The 12,004-nt window shown below is 37.6% G+C and overlaps 2 protein-coding genes across 2 annotated transcripts; both read right to left on the reverse strand.

The window, feature by feature from the left end:
- Positions 1–1,271: 1,271 nt before the first annotated feature.
- On the reverse strand, positions 1,272–4,897 carry LOC145564826 (uncharacterized). Its single transcript, XM_081625013.1, has 2 exons — positions 4,529–4,897; positions 1,272–1,376 (listed from the first exon to the last, which is right to left on the reverse strand). Exons 1-2 carry the CDS (start codon positions 4,895–4,897, stop codon positions 1,272–1,274), a joined length of 474 nt encoding a protein of 157 aa, XP_081481139.1.
- A 57-nt stretch (positions 4,898–4,954) lies between these two features.
- Positions 4,955–11,739, reverse strand: LOC145564828 (uncharacterized). The gene is made up of 9 exons (XM_081625014.1): positions 11,308–11,739; positions 10,094–10,576; positions 8,126–8,220; positions 7,825–8,015; positions 7,155–7,770; positions 6,862–7,020; positions 5,726–6,702; positions 5,150–5,467; positions 4,955–5,082 (listed from the first exon to the last, which is right to left on the reverse strand). The coding sequence occupies exons 1-9, from the start codon at positions 11,737–11,739 to the stop codon at positions 4,955–4,957; spliced, it is 3,399 nt and encodes a 1,132-aa protein (XP_081481140.1).
- Between the last annotated feature and the right edge of the window lie 265 nt (positions 11,740–12,004).

A 12,004-nucleotide genomic window follows, 5' to 3' on the forward strand; every position in this document is an offset into this window, starting at 1 on the left:
GCGTAGACCTTTTTAAGGGTTTAGAGTAAACCTGTTTTAAAAAGTACGGAATATGGAGTATTAGTTTAAATTTACACTTCCTTTTCCCAAATACTAGGGTAGCTAACGCGCGCGATGCGCGTGCCATAACTAGTCATATTCGGAATCTCTTTCGGTTTAACCTTACATCACAAATTTAATGATTGGCAACATAATGAAATAAAATATATAAATAAATATATTTAGGGGTATCAATGTCCACACATTAATCTTAAGAGTTAAAAATGAAGAGGTAATAATCATAATGAGGGTAAATAAGTAAATAAACATTTTAAATGGTATAATTGTCCAAACACTATTCATTAAAAAAACTTGTACATATTAATGAGGGTATATATGTAAATACACATTTTGAAGGGTATAACAGGCATAACACTATTCATAAGAATAATCTTGTACTTTTTATAAGGTAGGGATTATCATCACACACCAAAGCTTGTATAATTTGTCTTAAAAAAAAAAAAAAAAAAAAAAAAAAAAAAAAAAAAAAAAAAAAAACCTTGTATAAATTGTTTGTAAGTTTAATTTTTTTTTTTTTTTTAAATTTGAAAACTACTAAAATTACATTAATTAAACTGATTTTACAACAAACAAAAGGAAAGTATGGTAACATAAGTCAATCACAATTTATCATGTGTTTAGGATGAGTTTTCCTCAAAGAAGGTTAGGATGATTGTTTTGTCATGGCCATTATGGCAAACTAATAGTGTCGTGTGAAGTGTGAACTATGCAATTGTATAGGTAGTGTTACCTTTGTGGTTTTAACATCAGTTGACGGTCACCTACATTTTATTATAAATGCAGTTGTAGACTAGCAAGTGTAGAATTCACTTAGTTAATTGTATGAGTTGGTTAGTGTTTTGTGTAAAACGAAAATTGTTAGTGAATAACTTTGGAAGTGACAACTTTAATATTTTTTTTTAAAAAAAAAAAAAAAAAAAACCATCTAGATCAACTAAATTTCCAAAATGCGAGGAGAGATTACATCCCTCCACACCCATTGGCCAAACTCCCATGGTTGAAAGTGAGTTAATTTGTGTATTACATTATTACCCCCTCGCTTTACAATAGACCATGAACACTAGTAAAATTAGAAGAAAAAAAAATTCTAGAATATCCTTTATAATCAGATGATAGGAACCAGGGCCATGCAAACGCTTCCTCATTGCCTCAATCACCACCAGATTATCACTCTCGATCTCAATGCAACTCATACCTTTGTCTCGCAATCTTCATGCCCTAAAATACCGCTTTAACCTCTGCAAACTTAGTCTCTCATTTTTCACTCCACTACACCGTAGCTCCCCAAAGCACCACCCCTTCACTATACCTGCAAACTGCACCCAGGCCCATATCCCCCAAAACATCAGCATCAACATAATTTTAACCACATCAGATGCCGAAGGAGACCCGCCCACAAAGACACTCTTTCCACCCATCAATTCCCATTGTTATTCAACTTTCCCACCTCACGCCCCTTCGAATTAATCTTCAAAGCATAGGCAGCAATTTGTTCAACATTCGAATTTTCATCCTCAATCATTCATTTGTTCCTTGCACCCCACATAGTCCAACACATGGTAATTAAACTCACCATTTCCTACCCAAAATTACCAAAACAGTGCTCCCACCAGTCACTCATACTACAAAGAGAGTGAGACAAAACCACAGAATAATTGCACTTTCTCCAAATTGTTTGGGCTGAACTGCAATCTTGACGCATGCATGACAAATTCTTCTTCTCTCTAGCAAACACCACAAGCTAGTAGCCAGGGCACAAACTAGCTACAAAAGAAATTAGCTTTAAAATCTTATGTAGCCTAAAAAAGCTAATTTGCTAATTAGCTTACTATTGGAGTTACTCTAATACTACATCGATTCCTTTAATTGGATACATTTTAACTTTACACCCTAGAGTCCCAACCAGTCCAGCGAACACCCACCCAAATCATAACTCTAACTCTCGAACCCCACTTATGTGGCGAACTCCCAACCAAAGCCCAACCCTTACTCTCAAATCACACTTATGCGGCGAACTCCCACCTAGCCCCAACCTAGCTGATTCATCGAACCCACACAACTCTCACCCACCCTAGTCGGCACGAACCTATGACCACCCAGCCCTCCACACCAAACCCGACACCCTAGTCTTTTTAAAAATTATTTATTATAATTAAAATTAATTTTTTGTATAAGTGTAACACCCCAATAATTCTCTCTTCAAACCTGTGAGTACCCTGAAAAATATTCAAGAGAATTACTGGCGTGCTACCGCCACGTGTTCAAACGTTAAGGCTATATCAGAAATTAGCAGCGGAAAAACTAAATCAGTTATAAATAAGTTTCAAAACCAACAAACAAAACCAAATTAAGTCTTACAACTTGGAACCATTAAGGCCCTTATTCAAAACTCAAACCAATAGAAGTAGTATAAAAATGAAAACGAGTTTAAGTAACTTCAAAAGTAAATAGCAATTAAAATGAGAAAAACAACCAACACTCCACTCAAGATCCCACCACCTAAATAAGAATGTTGCATGTGTAAGAACCTGTGGTTAATCATCTCCCCAATATTACAAGTGTAAAAATTGGATCGTCACAGGGTCATTGAAAGGCGAAAGCCATGACCAAAGAAAGACACGCAATCAGCAAAGCTGAGTACATACAAGTTGCGAAACATAATAAGAAATCCCTAGCATGCTACTAATAATCAATCATCACACATTACCGAACTATAGATTCAACATACGACTGAACTATCAGTTTACTAAGACTTCACTATTTCAAAGTAGTTACTTCATCATTTTTATTCATTAGATTAAGTAATAGACAAGATTGTTCAACCCATGCTCCATTTAAAACATCAATAAAAGAAAAACCCCATGCCTCCTTTCGCAAACATCAATAAAACATCCAACGACCACAGGCGCGACTTCGTGACCGTAGCTAGTATGAGATCTCATCTAACTCCTAGTTTTTGAAAAGTATTTGCAATAAAAGACTCGTAGATCAGACAGCCTCAAGAAAAGTGCACATCTAATACCCCGTGTACCCCAACCCCTGATTGTCATTACTCCAGATGTGCACAAATCCAGAGTTTTGTTGCTCATCCGTCTTGCACTTTACGTGATTTACAAGTTTAGACTTGGTGAAGACTCATTTGCAAAACAATACAATCAATCCAATATAAATTCAATCAAGTAAAGCAGACTTCCAGTTCAATTATTGATTTATTAGTGACAAGCAACATTTATTATTTATTCCTTTAACTACCTCGGTGTATAAACACCTTCAGTGCATAAAGCACCCCACAATCTTAACCTCGTCATATAAGACTTAAATTTCCTCCTTTACTCATTCTATCTCCATGATCATGAACGAGTAATAAATGAATCATTTCACCAAATCACATACCTTTGCCTCTAAGCGCATCTTGCATAATTAGAGCATAAATAATGCTTGCAATATAGAATAGTGCACAATATATGGAAATCACAATGTATAACCAAATAATTTAGCCCAGTCTTCTCTACACATGATACTAAGTTCTCGATCCGTCCCTAAACCTGCATCTAAAAGCAAGGTTTCGTGACTCATACGTACCTTGAGTAAACGAATTGGTATGCCACTTTACTCACTAGAAATCACCTTCTATAAACTCCTCTCGGTGGCTGGGCGATGGTTGACAGCGAGCAGAAGGTGGCCGGAGTGGTGGTGCGTTGGGCTGGGCAACGACAGCAGTTCAAGCTTCAAGTTTTTTTTTTCCTCTTGTGAATTACGTGAAGAGGAGGAAGAGAAGTGAGGGGGAAATAAGGGTTTTTGGGTTTTATATTTTTGTGGGCTTCACTTTCCTAATCCAAGTAGGATTAGGATTGGTTTGGGCTTGAGTAAGATTTAAGTAGTGGGCTAGTAAACTTAAAAGGGATTATGATTTAAATTAAACACTTAATAGTTTTAGCTTGAAAATCTTATTGTTTTTACATCAAAATAATTCATATTATAAAATTAAAATAAAAAATATCTGTACAAATAATAAATAAGTATAATTTAATTAGGTTGAAAATATGGGGGATTACAATCTACCCCTCTTAAAAGAAGTTTCGCCCTCGAAACTTAACCCAAAACCATAATTATCCAAAATCATTCAAACTTTTGTGTTTTGTATTGCTGTAAATTATTTGATCCTCAACATTTATACTCAACAAACGGGACTTTATGCTTAGTGAACTCGTACTTGGCCAAAGTTTACATACTTCTATTGCATGTAAACACAATAATAATGCATATTAATAAGTAAAATCATGCAACTCAAGCAATAAATAGCATAATTGAGGTAAAAGCACGAAATTACATCGCATTCTACTCCCCCTTAAAAGAAAAGAGTTACGCCCTCGTAACTCACCTCATCAAATAACTCGGGATACTTGTTTCTCATCTCTTCCTCGGCCTCCCAAGTAGCCTCTTCATACTCTTGGTTCGACCAAAGGACCTTCACTATCTTCACATCTTTGGTTCTAGTACTACGCACCTTGTGATCTAGGATTTGGACAGGTCTTTCTTCAAAAGTTAGAGGCTCATCTAGTTGAATAGTCTCTGGTTGTAACACATGAGTTTCACTAGGCACATACTTCTTTAGTTGGGAAATGTGGAACACATCATGCATCTTCTCGAACTCCATTGGCAAAGCCAACTTGTAAGCCACTTTCCCCACACGTTGGAAAATTTCATACGGTCCCACATACTTAGCACTAAGCTTCCCTTTCTTGCCAAATCGCATCACGCCTTTTGTTGGAGAAACCTTTAGGAAGACCTTGTCCCCAACACTAAACTCATCATCCCTTCTCTTCAAGTCAAGCATAGCTCTTTTGCCTATCTTGTGCTGCCTTTATTCGGGACTGAATCTGTCTCACTTTGCTCACCATATCCTTAATAAATTCTGTCCCCAAAGTAATACGTTCACTATAATCATTCCAGCACATTGGGCTTCTGCACTTCCTTCCATACAATGCTTCAAAAGGTGCCATCTTAATGCTTGTATGGTAACTGTTATTGTAGGAGAATTCGATCAAAGGTAGGTGATCCTCCCAATTCGCTTGGAAATCTAAAGCACAAGCTCGTAGCATATCTTCCATGGTTTGGTTTGTTCTCTCAATTTGGCCATTTGTTGCAGGATGAAAGGCAATACTCATCTTCAAAGCTGTTCCAAGGTTTTCTTGCACTTTTTGCCAAAACTTTGATAGAAATCTCGAATCTCTATCCGACACTATGTCCTTGGGGACTCCATGCAAACGAACTACATTCTTCACATAAATACTTGCCAGCTGCTTCTTTTTCCAGGTCTCCTTGATAGGAATGAACATCGCCGACTTAGTTAGTCTGTCCACAATCACCCAAATTGTGTCATTCCTACTACGAATTTTTGGTAACCCTGTCATAAAGTCCACAGATATAGAATCCCATTTCCATCCTGGTATTTCCAATGGTTGCACCTTTCCCATGGGTCTTTTGTGGTCTATCTTCACCTTCTGGCACGTCAGACACTTGGATACAAACTCAGCGACCTCTCTCTTCATATTCGGCCACCAATATAACTCCTTTAAGTCTTTATACAGCTTATCTCCTCCAGGGTGAACTGAATATGGTGTGTTATGGCACTCCTCCATGATTTTTCTTTTTATATCCTTACACTTCTGTGGTCTGCACCATCTCTCCTTGTATCTCAGACTCCCATCTTCGTGAATCTTGAATTCAGTCTCCGCACCACTAATTACTCGATCTTTGATCTTCTGAAACGACTCATCTTCCAACTGCTTCTCTTTAATCTCCTCAAATATGGATGGTTGGATTGTCAAGGCACTCAACAATCCCTCTAACTCTCCTTGGTTAACTACCTCAAGGTTTAATCTTCTCATATCCTCACACAACTCATTGGCCACAATCAAAGCATTGACATTATGACTCGACTTTCTGCTAAGGGCATCTGCAACAACATTCGCCTTTCCCTCATGATACTGGATGTGGACATGGTAGTCTGTGAGAAACTCTAGCCATCTACGTTGCCGCATATTCAAGTGATCTTGGGTGAAGATGTACTTCAGACTTTTATGGTATGTGAAGATCTTACAAGAGACACCATGAAGGTAGTGTGTCCAAATCTTCAAGGCGAACACAACAGCTGCAAGTTCCAATTCGTGCGTAGGGTAATTGACCTCATGTGACTTCAGTTGTCTCGATGCATACACGAACACCCTTCCATTTTGTTGCAGGACACATCCCAAACCATGCTTCGAGGCATCACTATATACTTCGAATCCGTCTCTCCCATCCGGTAATACTAACACTGGTGCAGTGGTCAATCGCTCTTTGAGGGTTTGAAAAGCCGATTCACAACTTTTGTTCCACTCAAATTTGCTTTGCTTCTTCATAAGGGTAGTCATGGGTCTGGCTATCCTCGAAAAGTCTTTCACAAACCTCCTATAATACCCAGCTAATCCCAAGAAACTACAAACATCAATCACATTCTTAGGTGTAGGCCACTCACTAACCGCTTTGATCTTCGCAGGATCCACAGATACACCCTCTTTCGAAATGTAATGCCCCAAAAATGCAACTTTCTCCAACCAGAACTCACACTTAGAAAACTTAGCATATAGCTTGTTCTTCCTAAGAGTTTCAAGGATAGTTCTCAAGTGCTAAGCGTGTTCTTCCTCATTCCTCGAATACACCAATATGTCATCAATGAACATAACTACAAATTTATCCAAGTACTCATGAAACACTCGGTTCATCAAGTCCATGAATATGGCAGGTGCATTGGTTAACCCAAAAGGCATGACTGTAAAATCGTAATGCCCATAACGAGTCCTAAAGGTTGTCTTTGGGATGTAATTGTCTGCATCTTTCAACTGATGGTACCCCGACCTCAAATCGATCTTTGAAAACACACTTGCTCCTTTCAGCTGATCAAGCAAGTCATCTATCCTAGGTAAAGGGTACTTATTCTTCACAGTCACATTATTCAACTCTCTGTAATCAATACATAGCCTCAAACTCCCATCTTCTTTTTCACAAATAAAACAGGTGCTCCCCAAGGTGATGCACTAGGCTTAATGAACCCCTTGTCCAACAACTCCTGCAATTGAGCCTTTAGCTCGCTCATCTCGGCTGGTGCCATTCTATAAGGTGCTTTCGAGATAGGTGCAACTCCTGGAACTAAGTCAATGTTAAACTCAACTTCACTTTTGGGTGGCATTCCTGAGATCTCTTCTGGAAAGACATCTAAGAACTCATTCACAATGGGTACATTCTCTATCCGCCTACTCTCACTCATATTCAAATCTTGAACACAACAAAAGTACAACCGACACCCCTTATTCACTAGCTTCTTGACCTTCAAAGTAGAAATAATCCCAAAACTCTTAGGCTTCCCTAAACTTCTATAGGACACTGACTTACCCAAAGGATCACTCAGGTGCACCCTCTGCATCTCACAGTCTATCTTGGCCTTGTATAAACTTAGCCAATCCATCCCCAAAATTACATCTAAGTCCCCTAGATTAAACTCAATAAGATTCGATGGAAAGATAGCTTTCCCTATTTTTAAAGGCAAGCCCTTGAATATTTTATTACAATGGACAAGTTTGCCCGTAGGTAGACTGGCCGACACATCAACATGACTCGATTCAGTTAAGTTTAACTTGCGCACAACAGAAGTAGAAATGAAAGAGTAAGCTGCTCCAGAGTCAAACAAAGTGTTGACAGAGATAGAATGAATAGAAAAAGTACCAGTGACTATATCTGAGGACCTCTCAGCTTTTCCCTTGCTCATCACAGACAAGCGCCCGGGAGTGTTGCTCCTTCCTTGGTAACCATTGTTGTTGTTGCCTGAGTTGTTGTTGCCGTTGCCAAATCTGCTGTTGTTGTCGTTACCATTACCAAACTTCCCATTCTGACCGTTTCCCTTATTCCCCTGGTTGCTGAAATTGTTAGGCCTCTGTTGGGTATTCCCACCATTTCTTTATTGTTTCTGTTTGGTGTAACACTCATACTCCCTATGCCCCTTTTTATTGCAGAACCGGCAAGTCACCAAATTCCCATCACAGTCTCTCCCAGGGTGGTTTCTCTTACATCTCTTACAGTGGTAGTTCCTTTCTCCATTGTTAGCATTAGAAGAATTGCTAACTGTAGGGAATATTTCAAGCCATTAACCCCAAGATTGAACCCCACTGTGATCATACACTTAAGCATGGTGGTGTCCAAAGGGAAAGAAAAGAGAGCAAAAGAGTCGCTAACAAGTTTAAAGAACTTGTAAACCGTTCACGAGGTGAAGATTACACCCTTAACGATCCAGGAGATCGTCAACTCCGAAAGGTCTTGAACAAAATAGGGTTCGGGGATGAAGGTACAAATCCAACCTAAAAGAGATTGAACCTGCCCTAATAATAGACCTCTACTTCATTCTTCTCGTATTCATGTGCGCTTTCTGACTAGCATGCAATCATCAGATTAACCCTAAACCTGTTTACATATGTTGGTTAATTATTAATGCACAAGCAAAACTATTATTGGCGATCACTTGAATTATAATCATATTAACCTAAACAAGATTATTAATTATCTTATTAAGCGTGATTACAAGTACAAATTCCCTTTAAACATGCGTAAAAGGCGTGATCAAGCAATAACAATAAATAATCATCAAGCAACATAACAATCATTATAATTATAATCATAAAAACAATCATAATTAAAATAATCATGTTAAAGCATAATATTAATAGCAAGATCCTAGGCATGATGCTAACGAGGTTAATAACAAATCCTAGCATGTCACTAAACAATAAAGATCAAAGCTTTAGCCCTAACATGATACTAACATGATATTAGAAAAGAGTAAAAGGCACCCTAAACATGATACTAGAAAGCAATAATAACATCCTAACATGATACTAGGAATTAAACAAATTTAAACATGCTTTCTACAAGAATAGAGCAACAAGATTACATACTTTGATGCCTCGTACCTCTTTCTAATAACAAAATACATGCTTTAGTAACTTCAAGGAAAATATAAATCAAAACAATTAAATTAAATAATTGAAATAAAGATTAGGGACCAAACCCTCAGAAATTATAACCTTTCACGTTTAGGGCGAAGGCAACTTCGAACTTGGCTAGGTGTGTCTAGATCTCGTGAATGCGGAATTTTGTAAGAGGGAAGGTTTAGAAAAAGAATAGAGAGAGAAAGCTTCTAACTTTAGAGAGAGATGATTGTTGATTGTAGATTATTGATGATTCATGAAGAAAAACGGAGGTTCAGGACCCTATTTATAAGAAAACAGTCCGGAAATAGGTAGAATTTGATAAGGAATAAAACTCCACTCTGTCGCTGCAAAACCGACCTTGTCGCCAGGCGACAAGGTCTGTCGCGTGGCGACAGGCCTGTCGTTTGGCGACAGCCTGGATTCCTACGCGCTTTCAAACACGGAGTCAACATATGAATCAAAATTGATTTGTAAAGTCCGTATCGAAATCGTATTTTTCATAAAATAATATTTTATTCCAAATAAAACTTTATCAAAATATAATTATTAATTCTAATCTTATTAGGACTTAAAAGAACCCTCTAGAGAATTCTAGAAGACTACAATTAATTCTAATAATTTTAGGAATAATAATTAACATTGGGCCCTCCCCTAGATCATCGGGCCGCATGTAAAGATCAAACCGGGCCCAGTTTAGTATTTTGGCCATAACTTCCTCATTATTCATCGGAATTGGGATTATAATATATCGTTTGAAAGATCTTTGTAAGCCCCATCCTACTACACTATTATTGGACCCTTGTCGTGGACCAAACTAAACTCGATTGGCTGTTTTCACAAAATAGAGTTGTTTTCGAAAACAGAAAGAAAGAATTTAATAAAAACCAGCCGCAACACTTGACCTTTCACACTTTCACCTTGTTCGATTATGATTCGACGCAAAAGGTATTCATCACTGGGTTTGGTTTTGGGGAGAAACATTTGGGTGTCTACACTAACATTTTGGTTACCCCTATGAAACGAGTTCCCATTCCTAGGCCTCTTAAAGTTACTCTGGTTCTCAGATTTCCAAAGTCTTTCCTTTTCTCCCCATCCTTAGCACTCTCACCTGCGCTTTTAGAATTCAGATGGTACATGTGTGCAACTCTCTCATATACGTTGTCGAGGGTTTTAAAAACCTTCCCAGTTAGGTCTTTCTGTAACTGGTCGGTCAATCCATGCTCAAACCTCTGAGCCTTCAGTTCTTCAATCGGTACAACCTCAGGAGCAAACCTAGCAAGGGTCATGAACTTATTATAATACTCAGAGATTGACATTTCTCCCATTTCCAGGCTTATAAACTCCTGAGCCTTCTGTTTCTTCAGAAATAGAGGGTAAAACTTGTCCCTTAAAAAGGTCTTAAACACTTCCCATCCAAAGTTGGGTTTGGCTCTAATGGTCACAGCATTGTCCCTCCACCAGATATCGGCCTCCTCCTTAAGGTATATAGCGGCCTAGTCCACTTTCATACCTTCAGTTTGTCGAACTCTCGAATCTAGTTTTCTAGGAAGGTAGGGTCAGCACCTCCCTTAAAAACTGGTGGCTTAACTTGGGCCAGCTTCTTAAACATCTCTGCTTGGGGGTCGACTTGATCTCCCCGGTTTTGGTTTATATTTTCAGCCAACAAATGAATAGCATCAGCTAAGGCAGCGTTTTAAGCCATTCTAGTTCTACGCCTGAAAGAGAATAAATATGCACTCCATTTTAAATGAAATTCAAATACCATTCGCATATATTCATTCAATCACAATATTGCATTTTGTCACACAAATTGGTTCAAAAGGATGCCTTGGGTTTGCACCCTCTTGTCCCAAGCAAAATCATATTATACAAGCATGATTCATACGCAGGATTAAATAAAGTTAAGAAAATAATTCCCACTCGCGCCACTCTTACTAAACTTAATCATAGACAAAGAAATTATCCCAACATTATACGTTCATGGAAATTTAACTTGTTCTTACTTACGAATAAAACTAGAATGAAGCTCTTAAAATAAAATAACAACTCTTATTATAACTTAAATAAAGGTATTAATCCCAAATAATAACTCTATAGCTCTGGCTACTTATTAAAATTCAATAATCTAAATCAAACTATAATGAGGTTCTAATAACCATTATTAATGGCAAATGCCTTATTCATACTAACTCCACCCTAACAAATATAATCCTCAAGGAATCACATTGCAGTTTTTGTCTTTCTTCTCACTATAAGTATTAACATCAAAATCAGGATCATTTTCATCATCCGAGTCCTCAATAATTATTGCCTTATAAAACGGATTCGGGTTTCTAGTAGCTCTCCTCCCAGCATTTGGATCTTCAAGTGGTGGTTGTAGCCATTCAAGATCATTTTCATCTGGAAATTCAATAAGAGTATACTCATGGAAAATTCTATTATAGGTTTTTATCTTATGCTTTTTATTCTTTGCTGTCTTAAACTCATATAAGCTCTGGTAATCTTCCTCATCAGGTTGAGGTATTGCTGGTGTAAGAATCATTTCCATAGTTTCCAGAGTATCTTCACTTTGAGTATCATTCTCGTCCTCAGACACGACTATGGGGTCACTCATAGTACCATTCTTGCTCTTAGACGTGATTACTGAGTCGCTCATCTCCTTTCTACATCAACCCAACGCAACGAACATTCAAAAAATCATAACACAAGCACATCACAAAAATAAATCAATTAGAACACCAATTGCAACATGTTAAATAATAATAAAGATTAAAACTTTATGTGATAATTAAATGGAAAGAAATGTATGAAATATGCATGCCTTCCCTTCTTAAGTTTACCCAAATCTCACCAAGCAAGTAGACAAAACAACTTCGAAATTATTTTAAATAAAAGGTTTTAAAACATACTAAGTTTCGAAA

The sequence above is a fragment of the Chenopodium album genome, chromosome 10 (assembly GCF_948465745.1).
Source record: "Chenopodium album chromosome 10, dcCheAlbu1.1, whole genome shotgun sequence".
NCBI classification, from domain to species: Eukaryota; Viridiplantae; Streptophyta; class Magnoliopsida; order Caryophyllales; family Amaranthaceae; genus Chenopodium; species Chenopodium album.